The 14,888-nt window shown below is 43.3% G+C and overlaps 1 protein-coding gene across 4 annotated transcripts; it reads left to right on the top strand.

The window, feature by feature from the left end:
- Nucleotides 1-305: 305 nt before the first annotated feature.
- LOC127905958 (trafficking regulator of GLUT4 1-like) lies at nt 306-13,959 on the top strand. Of its 4 annotated transcripts, none has more exons than XM_052518463.1 (6): nt 306-566; nt 1,345-1,441; nt 9,597-9,849; nt 11,799-12,085; nt 12,675-12,807; nt 13,423-13,959. In XM_052518463.1, the coding sequence occupies exons 3-6, from the start codon at nt 9,681-9,683 to the stop codon at nt 13,437-13,439; spliced, it is 606 nt and encodes a 201-aa protein (XP_052374423.1). In that variant the 5' UTR covers nt 306-566; nt 1,345-1,441; nt 9,597-9,680; the 3' UTR covers nt 13,440-13,959. The 4 variants fall into 4 exon arrangements, with proteins under 4 accessions (XP_052374423.1, XP_052374422.1, XP_052374424.1 ...); XM_052518462.1 differs by having other exon boundaries at nt 1,336-1,441; XM_052518464.1 differs by lacking the exon at nt 1,345-1,441 and having other exon boundaries at nt 306-377.
- The last annotated feature ends 929 nt before the right edge of the window (nt 13,960-14,888 follow it).

The following is a 14,888-nucleotide window of genomic DNA, read 5'->3' as shown; positions in this document are numbered from 1 at the left end:
GACCACATGATTATAGGAATAAATATTGGCTAACATAAATCGGTCAGTGCACCAGCGGCAAAGGATCGCTTGAGGGGTATGACTAACGAAACCGGTATGTGGACGGCGCAAGTGGCGCGTTGGTATCCTATTTTCCCCATCAGCGAAATAGAGCCTGAGATCAAATAAATAAATAAAGGAAAGCAGTGCGAGAGAGATAAGCGAGCGAAAGCATGTGCTGCGTCGACTTCTCCCTCTCTCCCCTCCTTTCTACCCGCCTCCAGGCACCGGAGTTTCCTGCCCCCCCAATCTTGCAGCGCCGTTGAACAAAAGAGGGAGAGAGAGGCGAGGTAGCAACATAGCAAGCACAAGAGCGCAGTTTGACATCCCACGGCGTGGTCTGTAGCCTAATTTTACCGTTACCGTTTACCAAGACAATTTGGCGAATTCTGGGTGGAGATTTTAATCGTAGTTTACTGAACTTGTGTTCTCTTTTCTCGCACGTTGCATTTTCTGTAATATTTGGAATTGTGATCAAGAAAAGCAAAATGTTAAGGATAATGTTTCATGTCACTCAATAAGATCAGGTAGGCCTAGGTGGATAGCATGCGGTTTCTATGTGATTTTGTTCATATTTTGCTATCTGTAGTGTACAGTAGCCAGTCTGTAGTGTACAGTATGCACTGCATGTGCGGTTTAAAGTGGGTGTGTCATCATTGTGTGTGCATGCAGACTATGGTGCGCGCTCGTGTGTCTGAGAGAATGCACCAGACATTTGTTCATTCTGCAATTTACTCCTGTGCATGAGAGATGAGAGAAAGAGCGAGGGAGGGCGGGGAGAGGGTGCATGTGTATTTATGCCTCTCTCTCTCTCTCTCGCTCTCTCTCTGTGTGTGTGTGGTGTGTAAGGCAGGCAGGCATGCATGTATATGTGTCTGTAGGCATCTTTATTATGCATTCAGTGGTTTTCCAAACATATATATGTTAGTCTGCATAAGTCATAAGTGGGCTAAAATCACATTTTCCATGATGTGCTCATTCCACTTTCCTCCCCTCCCTTCTCTCCTCCACCCCCTCTTCATTCTCCTCTAGTATGTCAGTCTCATTCCCTGAATTAATTGCAGATAATTATTCTATGTAAATGTCATCAAAATGTACAATATTTATTATAATAACCATTACATTTCCCATGTATGTTTATATTTTTACAACATTCATCTTTGTAAAGCGTGTTGGGTGGTACTCAGATTTAATTGTATGTCTCAACAACGCCTCTTAGCGAAGCCGAACACTTTTTTTTAAATAAATGACATGTACACACAGTATACTCTAACAACCCTGTAAATGGAATGAAAGTATTTACAGGACAGAGAATATCCGGATGTCAAGTTGTAGAGGAAGTAAGGCCGGGAGTCAGTCCAATGCACCTTATCGGCAAACGCATTGCACCTGACTTTTAAAGGTAAATTACGTTAGATAGCAGTATTCCCCTTTTGTTGGGCTTTCGAGATCAAGTGCGCTTATATGTGGTGTCTCAATTAAATAGCCCGTAGGCTATATGCATGGGGGAAAGCCCGAGGCAGTTGTCTTGCCAATTACATTAACTTCCGAAGTATGACAGGCGATAGTTTCGGTTTCTACATTGACTAGCTATTAAGTATTGATAACACATTTATTTGTCTCTGCCTGCTAAAAGTTATGCACAACGTAGTTCTAGCGAAGTGCACGTGTCTACTCTCCTATTCTATTTCAACCCAACTCTGGCTCTCTTTCAAACTACGTCTAGCCTATTGGCTGATATAGCCCAATAAGCAATTAACCGAAATGTCGTTTTTTTCCCCCGAATATTAAACAACTAATTGACCAACGTCGGTTAAATGGCGTAGTTCATTTTTATGAGCTCAACGCGCAGTTTCTCTAGAGATAAATCCTATCAAGCACGAAAGACGTCAAATCAAAAACGCTGCAGAGAATTTAGTTTTTAATAGGCAAATATTAAACCTAGTAATTTGGACCAGAAATTCACTTCCCGGCAGACAATGACCAGAATCCATTGCAGCATATTCTTGGGGTGTATAGTTATACTTCCCGACGTCTCGCCTTTTCGCTAGCCAAGGAGAACTTGGCTCGTTGGGGAGAACAGAAATTACATTAGATGGTTCTCTGGCTGTTGCTGTCTGAGCAGAGATGAGATGATGAAATTAAATAATAGAGTAATATACACAACTGAAATATTTTATTTAAATAAAGTCATGTGAATAGATGATGGTTAATAATAAGTGATAAGCAGTAATGGGCCTTCACTACTATCATGGGGCTCTTATTAATTGCTTCATTCTGAGTTGTTAGAGACAATGGACTGTTTTTAATGTTTTGGCAATTGAATGTTCTCAATACGTGGCTTTGGAATTTAAATTTAAAAAGCTGTAAATAATTGAAAGGTCATATTTCATAATGCATTTAATGAGAAAAAAAATATATATATATATAATCGACACCGAAAACCGTTAACATTTAGTTTTTTAAACGAACTGACCTCAAAAAAGGACTAATCGCTCAGCACTAGGCCCAAAATCAATGGTACTTCATTCTCATATTTCTTAGGCTATTTTCGCGCATTTTGATCTTGCCTAGGCCGGCAAAACTGCTGTGTAAGCTGTGTAACATACACCTAAAATAACATTGCAGGACTGTGGTCAGGTTCGGGACCAGTTCTTGCAGGAGCGGGTGGGAGTCAGACAAGAAGCCAGTGGGAGCGTGCAAAAGCAGTAGGAGTGGGATGAAGAAACCAGTCCTGCGCAAACCTCTTATTTAAACTTAAACCCGAAAATCTACAGTGTTTACAATGAATGTGATCTCCACAAGCTTCGAGAACATTGCCTTTAAGAGGTGCATTGTCGACAGTGCAATGCCCTTGTCAACAACGCACCTTTAATCCATTTACTGCAGTGGGCAAAATCGGCCACACAAGTGTTTCTTGGTAGTCTTAAACAAATCCACTTTGAACAAAAAGTATATACCTCACAAAAAAGAAGATACCTGCAAGATGTCAGATATAGAATTTAAATGTATTCAATTGGAGTTTGCATTCCAACATGACACTGTATATACTGTGCATCACAGAAGACTGAAATATAACAAAACCGTTTGACATAGAAACACCAGATTTTCTGTGTAAAAAAAAAAGAAAAAGTTTATTAATTATGAAATTATTAAAATATTAATAACATTCCACCCATGAGGCAGCTCGGTCATTTAATTGCAGAAAGGGGCAACTTAAATCCCTGCCTAAGTAAGGAAGTGAGGGAAGGGGTGTAAGTTTGTCTTGTGGACAATATGTAAGAGCCAGGTTAGGTTGATTGCTTGGGGAATTCAAACCGTCCCCACCCTAAACCGAGTTTATAGTAATTATAATTTCATTAACACTTTGGACTCAATTCAATAAAACCCGCATTGCAGTATTTATGCAGTAGTTCTTTTTCCAATGGTCAAATTGTCTTAACCAACTACTACTACCAGCTCACTGGACACAGATGTCAATTTAATGTCTATTCCATGTTGGTTCAACGTAATTTAATTGAAATGACGTGGAAACAACATTGATTCAACCAGTGGGAGCCAGGCCCAGCCAATCAGAATGAGTTTTCCACACAAAAGGGATTTATTACACACAGAAATACTCCTCAATTTCATCAGCTGTCCTGGTGGCTGGTCTCAGACGATCCCACAGGTGAAGAAGCTGGATGTGGAGGTCCTGGGCTGGCGTGGTTACACGTGGTCTGTGGTTGTGAGGCCGGTTGGATGCAGCTTATGGTAGAGAAAGGAATATTCAATTCTCTGGCAACAGCTCTGGTGAACATTCCTGCAGTCACAGCATGCCAATTGCTCGCTCCCTCAAAACTTGAGACATCTGTGGCATTGTGTTGTGTTACAAAATGGCACATTTTAGTGTCCCCGGCACAAGGTGCACCTGTGTAATGATCATTCTGTTTAATCTGCTTCTTGATATGCCACATCTGTCAAATGGATGGATTATCTTGAAAAAGAATAAATGCTCACTAATAGGGATGTTAACACATTTGTGCACAAAATATGAGAGAAATAAGCTTTTTGTGCATATGGAACATTTCTGGGATCTTTTATTTCAGCTCATGAAACATGGGACCAACACTTTACATGTTTTGTTTATATTTTTGTTCAATATATATTATTGATCGATTGACTATGACTTTTCAAATCACCTAGCAGTGCTATTTCCAGAGTTAGTTCCAAGTAAATGCTCCAATTCTTCAGCCATTCCTGAACCTGCGACCAAAAACCAAAACAAGTGATCCAATGATTCTGTCTCTATGGCAGGTTTGAATGTATCCCAGCCTTACTATTCGACACGGACTAATCCTTATTACCTCTAATCCTCACTCTAACTCTTATTCAAAATGATAAGAGGGTTGACAGAATTGTCTTATGTCCGATTTAGTCAGTCAAGTAACTGTGATATGTAGTTGTCTAACTTAGCTAACTTAGGTTGTGTAACTTATGTAAGGGAATAGCGCCACGTAAGTGTGACGTCACCTGTCTGAAGACTTTGTTCGCTTACCAGGTCGACTACATTGCAGACTTTACGTTTCACCAAACAATGGCTGAGTACCACATCATCGACTGGAGTCAGGCATCAGATTGTTGATCATATGATGTGGTTAGCAGACATTTAAAACACCTATCAAGGTGTTGTGAGATCTGTCAGGCGTCTGAAATGTAGTCAGCCTGGAACACGACCAAGTGCTGAGAGAGGTGTGCAGATAGGAGGGGTGTGGCATAAAGGTGAAAGGGGTGGGGCTTGATGGGTGTGGCTTATCTTAAGGAGTCAGACACAGCTCAGCGTTCAACACCATAGTGCAAACAAAATTCATCACTAAGCTAAGGATCCTAGGACTAAACACCTCCGTCTGCAACTGGATCCTGGGCTTTCTGACGGGCCGTCCCCAGGTGGTAAGGGTAGGTAACAATACGTCTGCCACGCTGATCCTCAACACTGGGGCCCCTCAGGGTGCGTGCTTAGTCCCCTCCTGTACTCCATGATCACCCACGACTGCGTGGCCAAACACGACTCCAACACCATCATTAAGTTTGCTGACGACACAACAGTGGTAGGCCTGACTACCCACAACGATGAGACAGTTTGCAGGGAGGAGGTCAGAGACCTGGCAGTGTGGTGCCAGGACAACAACCTCTCCCTCAATGTGAGCAAGACAAAGAAGCTAATTGTGTACTACAGGAAAAGGCGGGCCGAACAGGCCTCCATTAACATCGACGAGACTGTAGTGGAGCGTGTCGAGAGTTTCAAGTTCCTTGGTGTCCACATCACCAACAAACTATAATGGTCCAAACACACCAAGACAGTTGTGAAGAGGGCACGACAACACCTTTTCCCCTCAGGAGACTGAAAAGATTTGGCATGAGTCCCCAGATCTTCAAAAGGTTCTACAGCTGCACCATTGAGAGCATCCTGACCGGTTGCATCACCGCCTGGTATGGCAACTCCTCGGCATCTGATCGTAAGGCGCTACAGAGAGTTGTGCGTACGGCCTAGTACATCACTGGGGCCAAGCTTCCTGTCATCCAGGACCTATATACTAGGCAGTGTCAGAGGAAAGGCCCAAAACATTGTCAAAGTCTCCAGTCACCCAAGTCATAGACTGTTCTCTCTGCTACCGCACGGCAAGCGGTTCCGGAACGCCAAGTCTAGGACCAAAAGGCTCCTTAACACCTTCTACCCCCAACCCATGAGACTGTTTATTATCTATGCATAGTCACTTTACCCCTACCTACATGTACAAATTACCTCGACTAACCTGTACCCCCGCACATTGACTCGGTACCAGTACCCCTGTATATAGCCTCCACATTGACTCGGTACCAGTACCCCCTGCATATAGCCTCCACATTGACTCGGCACCGGTACCCCCTGTATATAGCCTCCACATTGACTCGGTACCAGTACCCCTGTATATAGCCTCCACATTGACTCGGTACCGGTACCCCTGTATATAGCCTCCACATTGGCTCGGTACCAGTACCCCTGTATATAGCCTCCACATTGACTCGGTACCAGTACCCCTGTATATAGCCTCCACATTGACTCGGTACCAGTACCCCCTGTATATAGCCTCCACATTGACTCGGTACGGTACCCCTGTATATAGCCTCCACATTGACTCGGTACCGGTACCCCCTGTATATAGCCTCCACATTGACTCAGTACCAGTACCCCTGTATATAGCCTTGTTATTGTTATTTTATTCTGTTACTTTTTATTATTTTTTACTTTAGTTTATTTGTAAATATTTTCTTAACTCTTTCTTGAACTGCATTGTTGGTTAAGGGCTTGTAAGTAAGCATTTCACGGTAAGGTCTACTACACCTGTTGTATTCGGTGCATGTAACAAATCAAGTTTGATTTGATTTGATACTTCATGACATTGATTTGATACTTCATGGCAGTGTTAAACAAGTTAACATTTATTTTATATTTGAGATAGTCACCCTTTACCTCGATGACCGCTTTGCTGAGTCTTGGCATTCTCTCAACCAGCTTCATGAGGTATTCACCTGGAATGGATTTCAATTAACAGGTGTGCCTTGTTAAAAGTTAATTTGTTGAATTTCTTTCCTTCTTAATGCGTTTGAGCCAATCAGTTGTGTTGTGACTAGGTAGGGGTGGTATACAGAAGATAGCCCTATTTGGTAAAAGATCAAGTCCATATTATGGCAAGAACAGATCAAATATGAAAAGAGAAATAACAGTCCATCATTACTTTAAGACATGAACAGTCAATCCGGAACATTTCAAGAAGTTTGAAAGTTTTTTCAAGTGCAGTCGCTATGATGAAACTGGCTCTCATGAGAACTGCCACAACAAAGAAAGACCCACATTTGGTGGAGTCCAAATGTGAGATTTTTGTTTCCAACCGCCATGTCTTTGTGAGACACAGAGTAGGTGAACGGATGATCTCCGCATGTGTGGTTCCCACTATGAAGCATGGAGGAGGAGGTGTGATGGTGTGTGGGTGCTTTGCAGGTGACACTGTCAGTGATATTATTTAGAATTCAAGGCACACCTAACCAGCGTGGCTACCACAGCTTTCTGCAGTGATACGCCATTTCATCTGGTTTGCGCTTAGTGGGACTATCATTTGTTTTTCAACAGGACAATGATCCAACACACCTCCAGGTTGTGTAAGAGCTATTGACCAAGAAGGAGAGTGATGGAGTGCTGCATCAGATGATCTGGCCTCTACTATCACCTGACCTCAACCCAATTGAAATGGTTTGGGGTGGGTTGGACTGCAGAATTAAGGAAAAGCACCCAACAAGTGCTCAGCATATGTGGGAACTCATTCAAGACTGTTGGAATGGCATTCCAGGTGAAGCTGGTTGAGAGAATGCCAAGAGTGTGCAAAGTTGTCATCAAGGCAAAGGGTGGCTACTTTGAAGAATCTCAAATATAAAACATTTTGATTTATTTAACACTTTTTTAGTTACTACATGATTCCATATGTGTTATTTGATCGTTTTGATGTCTCCATTATTATTCTACAATATAGAAAATAGTAAAAAAATAAAGAAAAACCCTTGAATGAGTAGGTGTATCCACATTTTTGAATGGTACTTTGATGTATTTAAAATTTTAACTCAACACTAAATTACTTTACCGGATAGAGCAGCTTTTCTGGAGTGGGTAAGTCATTTTATCTGTATATGAAAGTCGTTAAAAGCACATATGAAGAGATGTGAAGGAAGGAAGAAGTATGATTTTTGTTTTGGTTTTGTCAATGTAATTTTTTTTGACGGGGTGGATCAAGTTAGTTATCCCTACCATGTATGGATTTTATTTTTACACTGTTTTTTCAACCCGTCCAGTTGGTGGCGGCAATACACCTGGAATACGTTTCTGAGTGACAGAGTGAGGGCTTTGCATAGGCAGTTTGTTGCGATTTTTGTGGGACTGGATTTTTTTATGTATAACTTTATTTTCTGAACGGAATAGATCACTTTCGTTTTTGGTTTGGGTTCTGTTCCTCAAATAATTTCCTTTATTTTACGGTTTTCGGTTCTGTTCCCTGAACCGGTTCCAACTAGTTATAAGAGAAGTGCCTTTTTCTCTGCCATTTACTCTGTCTAACATTGCAGGTCTTCAGTCATAGCCTACTCCGTTCTGTTTTATTGCTTTATTGTATTGCATAGTTGTAAAAAAAAACATGTTATTTTCCAAACATTTCCTCTCTTTGAAGAACATCTATTACATTCCCAGAGGCTGTCATACCTATGTGGAGAGATATTCTCATTGGTCAGTCAGTCGGTTGCTACTGGCAACAGTGCATTATTAACAGAGTAGGTACAATGTTTATTGGCAGTAGTCTCAAATAGCACCCTATGTCCCAAATAGCACCCTATTCCCAACAGTATATGCCTTCAGAAAGTATTCATACCCCTTGACTTATTACACATTTTGTTGTGTTACAGCCGTAATTTAAAATGTATCCATCTACACACAATACCTGTGTGAATACTCATTAACATAAGTATTCACACCCCTGAGTCAATACTTTGTAGACGCACCTTTTGCAGCGATTAAAGCTGTGAGTCTTTCTCGGTAAGTCTCTAAGAGCTTTACACACCTGGATTGTTCAAGCTCTGTCAAATTGGTTGTTGACGATTGCAATAGATGTTCTAGTAGATTTAAGTCAAAACTGTAACTCAGCCACTCAGGAACATTCACTGTCTTCTTTGTAAGCAACTCCAGTGTAGATTTGGCCTTGTGTTTCAGGTTATTGTCCTGCTGACATGTGAATTCCTCTCTCAGTGTCTAGTGGAAAGCAGATTAAACCAGGTTGTCCTCTAGGATTTTGCCTGTGCTTAGCTCCATTCCGTCATTTTTTTATCCTGAAAAACTCCCCAGTACTTAACAATTACAAGCATACCCATAACATGATGCAGCCACCACTATGCTTGAAAGTATGGAGAGTGGTACTCTGCAATGTGTTATATTGGATTTTCCCCAAACATAACACTTTGTCTTCAGGACAAAAAGTGAATTGCTTTGCCAAATTTTTGTAGTATTACTTTAGTGCCTTGTTACAAATGGTATGCAATCTTTTGGAATATTTGTATTCTGTACAGTCTTCCATCTTTTCTCTGTCAATTAGGTTAGTATTGTGGAGTAACTACAATGTTGATCCATCCTCAGTTTTCCTTTATCACAGCCAATAAACTGTAACTATTTTAAAGTCAATATTGGCCTCATGGTGGGTAGTTTCCTTCCTATATGGTCCCCGGATGTGGCTTACACGCCCCTCAGATGGTTAGCTGACTACGATTTGGTAAAATGTCAAGTTTAATCTAAGCAGTCCCAATGAAGAAAGCCATTGCTTGCTGGCTGGTCCCTGGTATACCTGTATAAAATGTTTAGAAACATTAGACTATAGTATATTGTACGGTTGATCAGAACATTGCAGGAGCTCTAAGACTTCCGTGCTAACAAACTGGTAATTTGATAACACCACAATGCAAGTAACTGTCAAATGAATCATGTTCTCTATTTCCCCTTTTCATTTCAGTTGAAGAAGATCAAAAGTCCAATCAAGACCAATCATCAAACAGGCCCAAACTACCAGTGAAAACAACATCGTCCGCATTCTGCCATGGCTTCCAACACCAATGCTGCCCCTAGTGGAGTGGAGGGAGAACAGCAGCCGGAACAGACTATCACCTCCCAGCCAACCAGCGCTGAGCACCAAGAGACAGCCCCTGACTTCAGCCAATCGGAATGCAAAGACCACTTGGCAGTAATCAGCGAGAAGATGGAGACCAGTAAATAAATATTCCACAACCCCCCTATCCTCCTCTACCCCACCCCAGTCTCCTCCACCCTACCCACCCCAACTTCAAATTAACACCCCTCTCAACACTTTGAGCTCATCTCTGTTGTTGTGATCTACGACTCTACGAATGTTTGTTTTCTAGAGATGTCCCTTCACTTCCCCTTCTCATTACCCTGAGTGTCTGGCCCTGTCCGTCCGGGAATCACTTAAGTAAGACAGATGCATGATTTACAGATAGCAACCTTCTCTTCAGCACCGTTTCTTCTTTCAATGACTCAATCCTCCCCTCCCTCCACTAGGCTTTCAATTAAACCCTTTCTTTCTATCCCTTTCCAAACGAAAAGTATACGTAGGTTATTGGCTTGACCACACCATACGTCAATCACTTGTGCCCTTCCAAAAAAATATATATATTTAAAGTTTTGAAACTGCAGTAAAAGGGCAGTAATTGCAGTCGACTGTGGTACTTTGGATGCAGTCTTTGCAGCATATAGCAATTATACTGCACTCTGAATGCAATCATTTTTCAGAAGGGGTATCGGAGCCATTTGAGAATTGTACAAATATATTGATTTGAACCACAAAAAATGCCTCTGTCCTACCTGCACTCACCTGCTCTATCTAGAATCATGAATTACTGTTGTTGTCAGGTTGTGCAGCATAATTCAACAAGTGTGTCAATAACAGGATACCCTCGGATTAAAAATCAACACGCTCTAGAACAGTTTTGAACCAATGAATTTCTTCCAAAGTGAAGGAGAAGCAAGAGAGAGAGAGAGCTCTAGATTACACCTATCTATACATCAGTGGTGGTCAGTGCCATTTAAGATGAGGGAGGACGATTTTTCATGAGCATGGCCTTATTTCTATTACATTCTATTGTCAGTTCATATTCCATTCACCCAGTTCAATGTAACAGTGATAGGTTTAGGTTACTACATGAGGTTGCTATGACCTAGTCTATGAATGAACGTTTACAATGTAGGTGCACACAGGTTGAGAGAAAAATTTGAGGAGTCAGACAGAGACATATTCACAATGAACAGACAGTGACACATTCAATACCGCCTTGCACACTCCTGCCTGCATCTAGCTGATATAGGGTGTAATCATTAGTCCAACAGTTGCAAACAAAAGTTTCTATTGGACAAATTCAGGTATGTTTGTCCCCATTTTGTTCCGTTTGCTTCCGTTTAAGAAACGTTTTTCAACAGAATTTGCAGAATGAATATAAACAGTTATGAAAGTAAACACAGTTCACTTTCATAGCAGCCTCGTTCCATTCCTACTCACATCTATTCACTCTCCTCTCACCTTTTCCCTTCGCTTGTGGACTTCAATGCACAACACATCAGCTGTATGTGACCAGGTGAAAAAAACATTCCAAGCCAAACCATAACCGCTACACACAGCCTACATCGTTGTCACCATAGTAGCTAAAGTAACATCATAGTCAACATAGCTAATAGAACTAACGCGTTAGTAACCCCGCTACAATCATGCAGTAACGTTACAGTGTACAGTCAGTAAGCAGTTATGCCGGCAGGCCCTGGTGGCAATACATTTGTAAAACCAAAAGCTTACCTTGACTTGGAAGAGTTCCAGTGTTGGGTTGGATAGTCATAGCCAGCTAGCTAACATAGCATCCCTCTGTTTGAGCAGGGTGTCTGAGTAGGCTAAACTAGCTAGCACATCGGCTTCTTGTCATTGTTGCTAGTTATCTGACTGTTCGGAATCATAACAACACACACCTTCCGACCACATTTATACACACGCATAGTTTTGTGACGTTGTCAGCCAACCCGTCTATAGATGTTGAATCATGTCTGGATTCCCGATTTTGGCGACGAAACTATGAGGACATTCTCTCGTTCCTTCTTTGTCCCTCCTTTTCACCCTCCTTCCCCTCCTTGCCTCCCTCTACCCACCCTACTACAGGTAATGGAATGTGTGCTGCCGACTCCTCGCCCACATCTTCCATCTCGTCCCCCAAGCGACTGCAACACGCAAAACCAACCAACGGCCGGGTGCGGAAAGGAAGCCGCTCTGGGTCCCTGCTGGGTCATGGGGCAGGGTCTCCCAGGCCTTCCATCAGCCGTCAGCCCAGCACTGTGACAGAGGAGGACAACGGCAAGCCCCCTAGGGACTACCTGATCCTGGCCATCCTGTCCTGCTTCTGTCCCTTGTGGCCCATCAACATCGTGGCTCTCGTCTTCTCTGTTATGGCGAGTGGAACTTTTGAAGTATTTGACATGTGGTTTGTAAGTGTTGTCTGTGAAGGAATGTGTGTGTGTGTGTGCATGAGTGCGTGTGATATCTAAGAAACACCACAAAGATGAACAGCTAAAAGCAGTGGGAGACTGCAGTGGGAGATGTGTTAGTGATCACCTGCTGGGAAATGAACAGAAAATGATGGCCAATGTTCTGGTCAGAAGAGATGGGACTGCCACCCACTGCTTTTAACCTTTTGTCTTCACAGTGAGTTTTGCCTGTGTGTCTGTCTCTCTGTCTGTCTGCCTGCCTGCATGCATGGGTATATTTGTGTGTGTATGTTGAAGCAGGGGTATGTGAATGAATTACTGTGTGTATTTATTTACATGTCATATCTGTGTTCGTCATGCAGTGGTCCCTTTATATACACCAACTAGGGTCCCAAAATTCCCAGGTTTTCCAGAAATCCCAGATTATGGATTCCTGGATTTCCTGCTTAATTCCCTACTGATTCTAGGAATCTTCCAACCAGGATTTCTGAACAACCTGGTAACTTACTAGCATTTTGTAACCTAATCGATAACATGTCTCTCTATTCTCCAGTCGAGGAACAGCCTGCAGCTGGGGAACGTTGACGGGGCGCGGCGTCTGGGCCGGAACGCAATGGTGCTGTCCATCGTCTCGCTAGTTGGCGGGGTCATCATCATCATCGCAGCCATCGTCTTAAACTGGGGAAGTGAGTGGCCAAAGTGGCTGAGCTCTCGAGTTCTTGTTGCGGTGCTGTTTTGTGTCTGTCGTTACGTGCAGCTTTTGTTTGTTTGTTTGTGTGAGTTCTATCCTGCTTTGGTCATGTCTGCGTTTGTGTTTGTGCTTGATTTTTGGTGCTGGGTTAGGTTAGTGCCCGTTGTTGTACCTTTTTGTTCGTTTTTTTCCCTATCTTCCCTATCTCACGCTAGATGGGTGAGCCGCAAAGTCAAAATTGTCTATATCGTAAAAAAGTCATGAGATTTTTAAAAAGTTAGTCTTAGGCATGAGGTTAAGGTTAGGGCAGGGTCAGCTTACAGAACGGGCACACAGGGCATGTGCCCCGGGGCCCCCAACCTCCAGGGTTGGGAGCGGTGCCCTGGAGGTTGGTGCCCAGGGGCCACTTTGTGGCTGGGCCAGCTAGTGACTACTCTGCAGAGCTGCCTCCAGGACAAGATTCATCCCAATAAATGCCAACCTGCCTTTGATGTGTCTGGTTCTTTATTTACGTCCATTTGTGGCTGGTTTGAGTTTTCAGTGTTTGCACTTCATAACATTGTTGACGACATCATTGCAAACACCCTTGTGTTTTCTCTTTTATTATTAGGTATAATAAAATCCTGAGGGTCACCATGGAAACCAGGAGCAAGATCACAAGACAGCACACAAACAACCATCCCAACCAGACTTTTCCCCTTTCCTACGATCAAAACACTATTCTACAAAAGCACCTATTCTACAAAAGCACTATTCTACAAAAGCAACCGACAGTATAGTCCCTCGTCCTTTTTTTTGCTGCACGAGCATGTATGGCCTGTAATATGCTCTCTGAAACGGATAGACAAGTCCCTCATCTCTAGCTCCTACACCACGGACCCCAACGCTGCCACCAGTGGTGTAGTTCACGGTAAACGTATGTAAACGCCGGAAACGCACGTATTTCATTTTGCTCGAGTGTTTACCCACCTTTTTGCAGACAAATGCATTATTGACCGCGAACAGTGATCAGGAGTTACCCGCCTATTTTTGTTGACCACTCGTCACTGGCTGCCGCCATCACTCAGAAAGTCGAAGGCGTCATGTTGAACAACACTGAGGTAGGGATAGACAGTGACAACCAGACTGGTTCCTCTGAATAAGAGAGACACGTCTAACTCTGGTCAACGATGCCATGATCCCCTGCAATGGTTGCAAGAGTCTCTCAGACTGTATTCAAAGTCTCTGCATAGTTTTCTGCTCCTGCCAGGCTGCTCCTCCCGAGCTGCTCCTCCCAGGCTGCTCCTCCCAGGCTGCTCCTCCCGAGCTGCTCCTCCCAGGCTGCTCCTCCCAGGCTGCTCCTCCCGGGCTGCTCCTCCCAGGCTGCTCCTCCCAGGCTGCTCCTCCCAGGCTGCTCCTCCCAGGCTGCTCCTCCCGAGCTGCTCCTCCCAGGCTGCTCCTCCCAGGCTGCTCCTCCCAGGCTGCTCCTCCCGAGCTGCTCTGAACGTGACAAAACATGGTGTCGCCGGGAAAGGACATCTGCTTTTCTCTGTACTGGGATTATTTTCTTCCACGGTACCATTCATCTCCAGTCAGTCCACACCACTGTAACACAACCAAGGGATCCTTTTAACTGTCAGAAACCATCTCACACTATGGGAAGCAAGTTAAAGAAGTCAAAGGGAGAGTTATGGAGGGAGGTGACAGGATTGGAATTGATCTTTGATCAATGTGATGATGTTTGTTCTGAATTTGTTCCATATTGTTCTTTTCTGTAAAGGGGGGGAGGAGTTAGAGACAGATGGGACCATCTGTAGTTTGATTTAGGGAAAAACCTGAGGTCTCCATCTGTCTTTGCTTCATCGTCTTCGTTTAAAAATACCTGGAATCTGGGGAGAATGAGCCACTCTGGGTTGGGGATTGAGGCAGGGCTGGTAACTCGCATGCACTCTAAAACACACTTGCTTACCCCCCCCCTCGCACAAACGCACACACACACAAACATCCATACGGCGGAATGTGAGGGAAGACAGATGTACGCAGTTACACACAGAGACACAGGCAGGCACACCCATACAGCAGAATGACATTCTCATT

The sequence above is a fragment of the Oncorhynchus keta genome, chromosome 5, assembly GCF_023373465.1.
Source record: "Oncorhynchus keta strain PuntledgeMale-10-30-2019 chromosome 5, Oket_V2, whole genome shotgun sequence".
Taxonomy (NCBI): Eukaryota; Metazoa; Chordata; class Actinopteri; order Salmoniformes; family Salmonidae; genus Oncorhynchus; species Oncorhynchus keta.
This window is presented reverse-complemented; position numbering and strand designations above follow the sequence as displayed.

Excerpts from the sequence above, each read along its gene's own strand:
- LOC127905958 (XM_052518464.1), top strand. The coding sequence starts at position 9,681 with ATGGCTTCCAACACCAATGCTGCCCCTAGTGGAGTGGAGGGAGAACAG. Across the intron at positions 9,850-11,798 it reads CAGCGAGAAGATGGAGACCA|GTAATGGAATGTGTGCTGCC; the intron begins GTAAATAAATAT and ends ACCCTACTACAG. Across the intron at positions 12,086-12,674 it reads CTCTCGTCTTCTCTGTTATG|TCGAGGAACAGCCTGCAGCT; the intron begins GCGAGTGGAACT and ends TCTATTCTCCAG.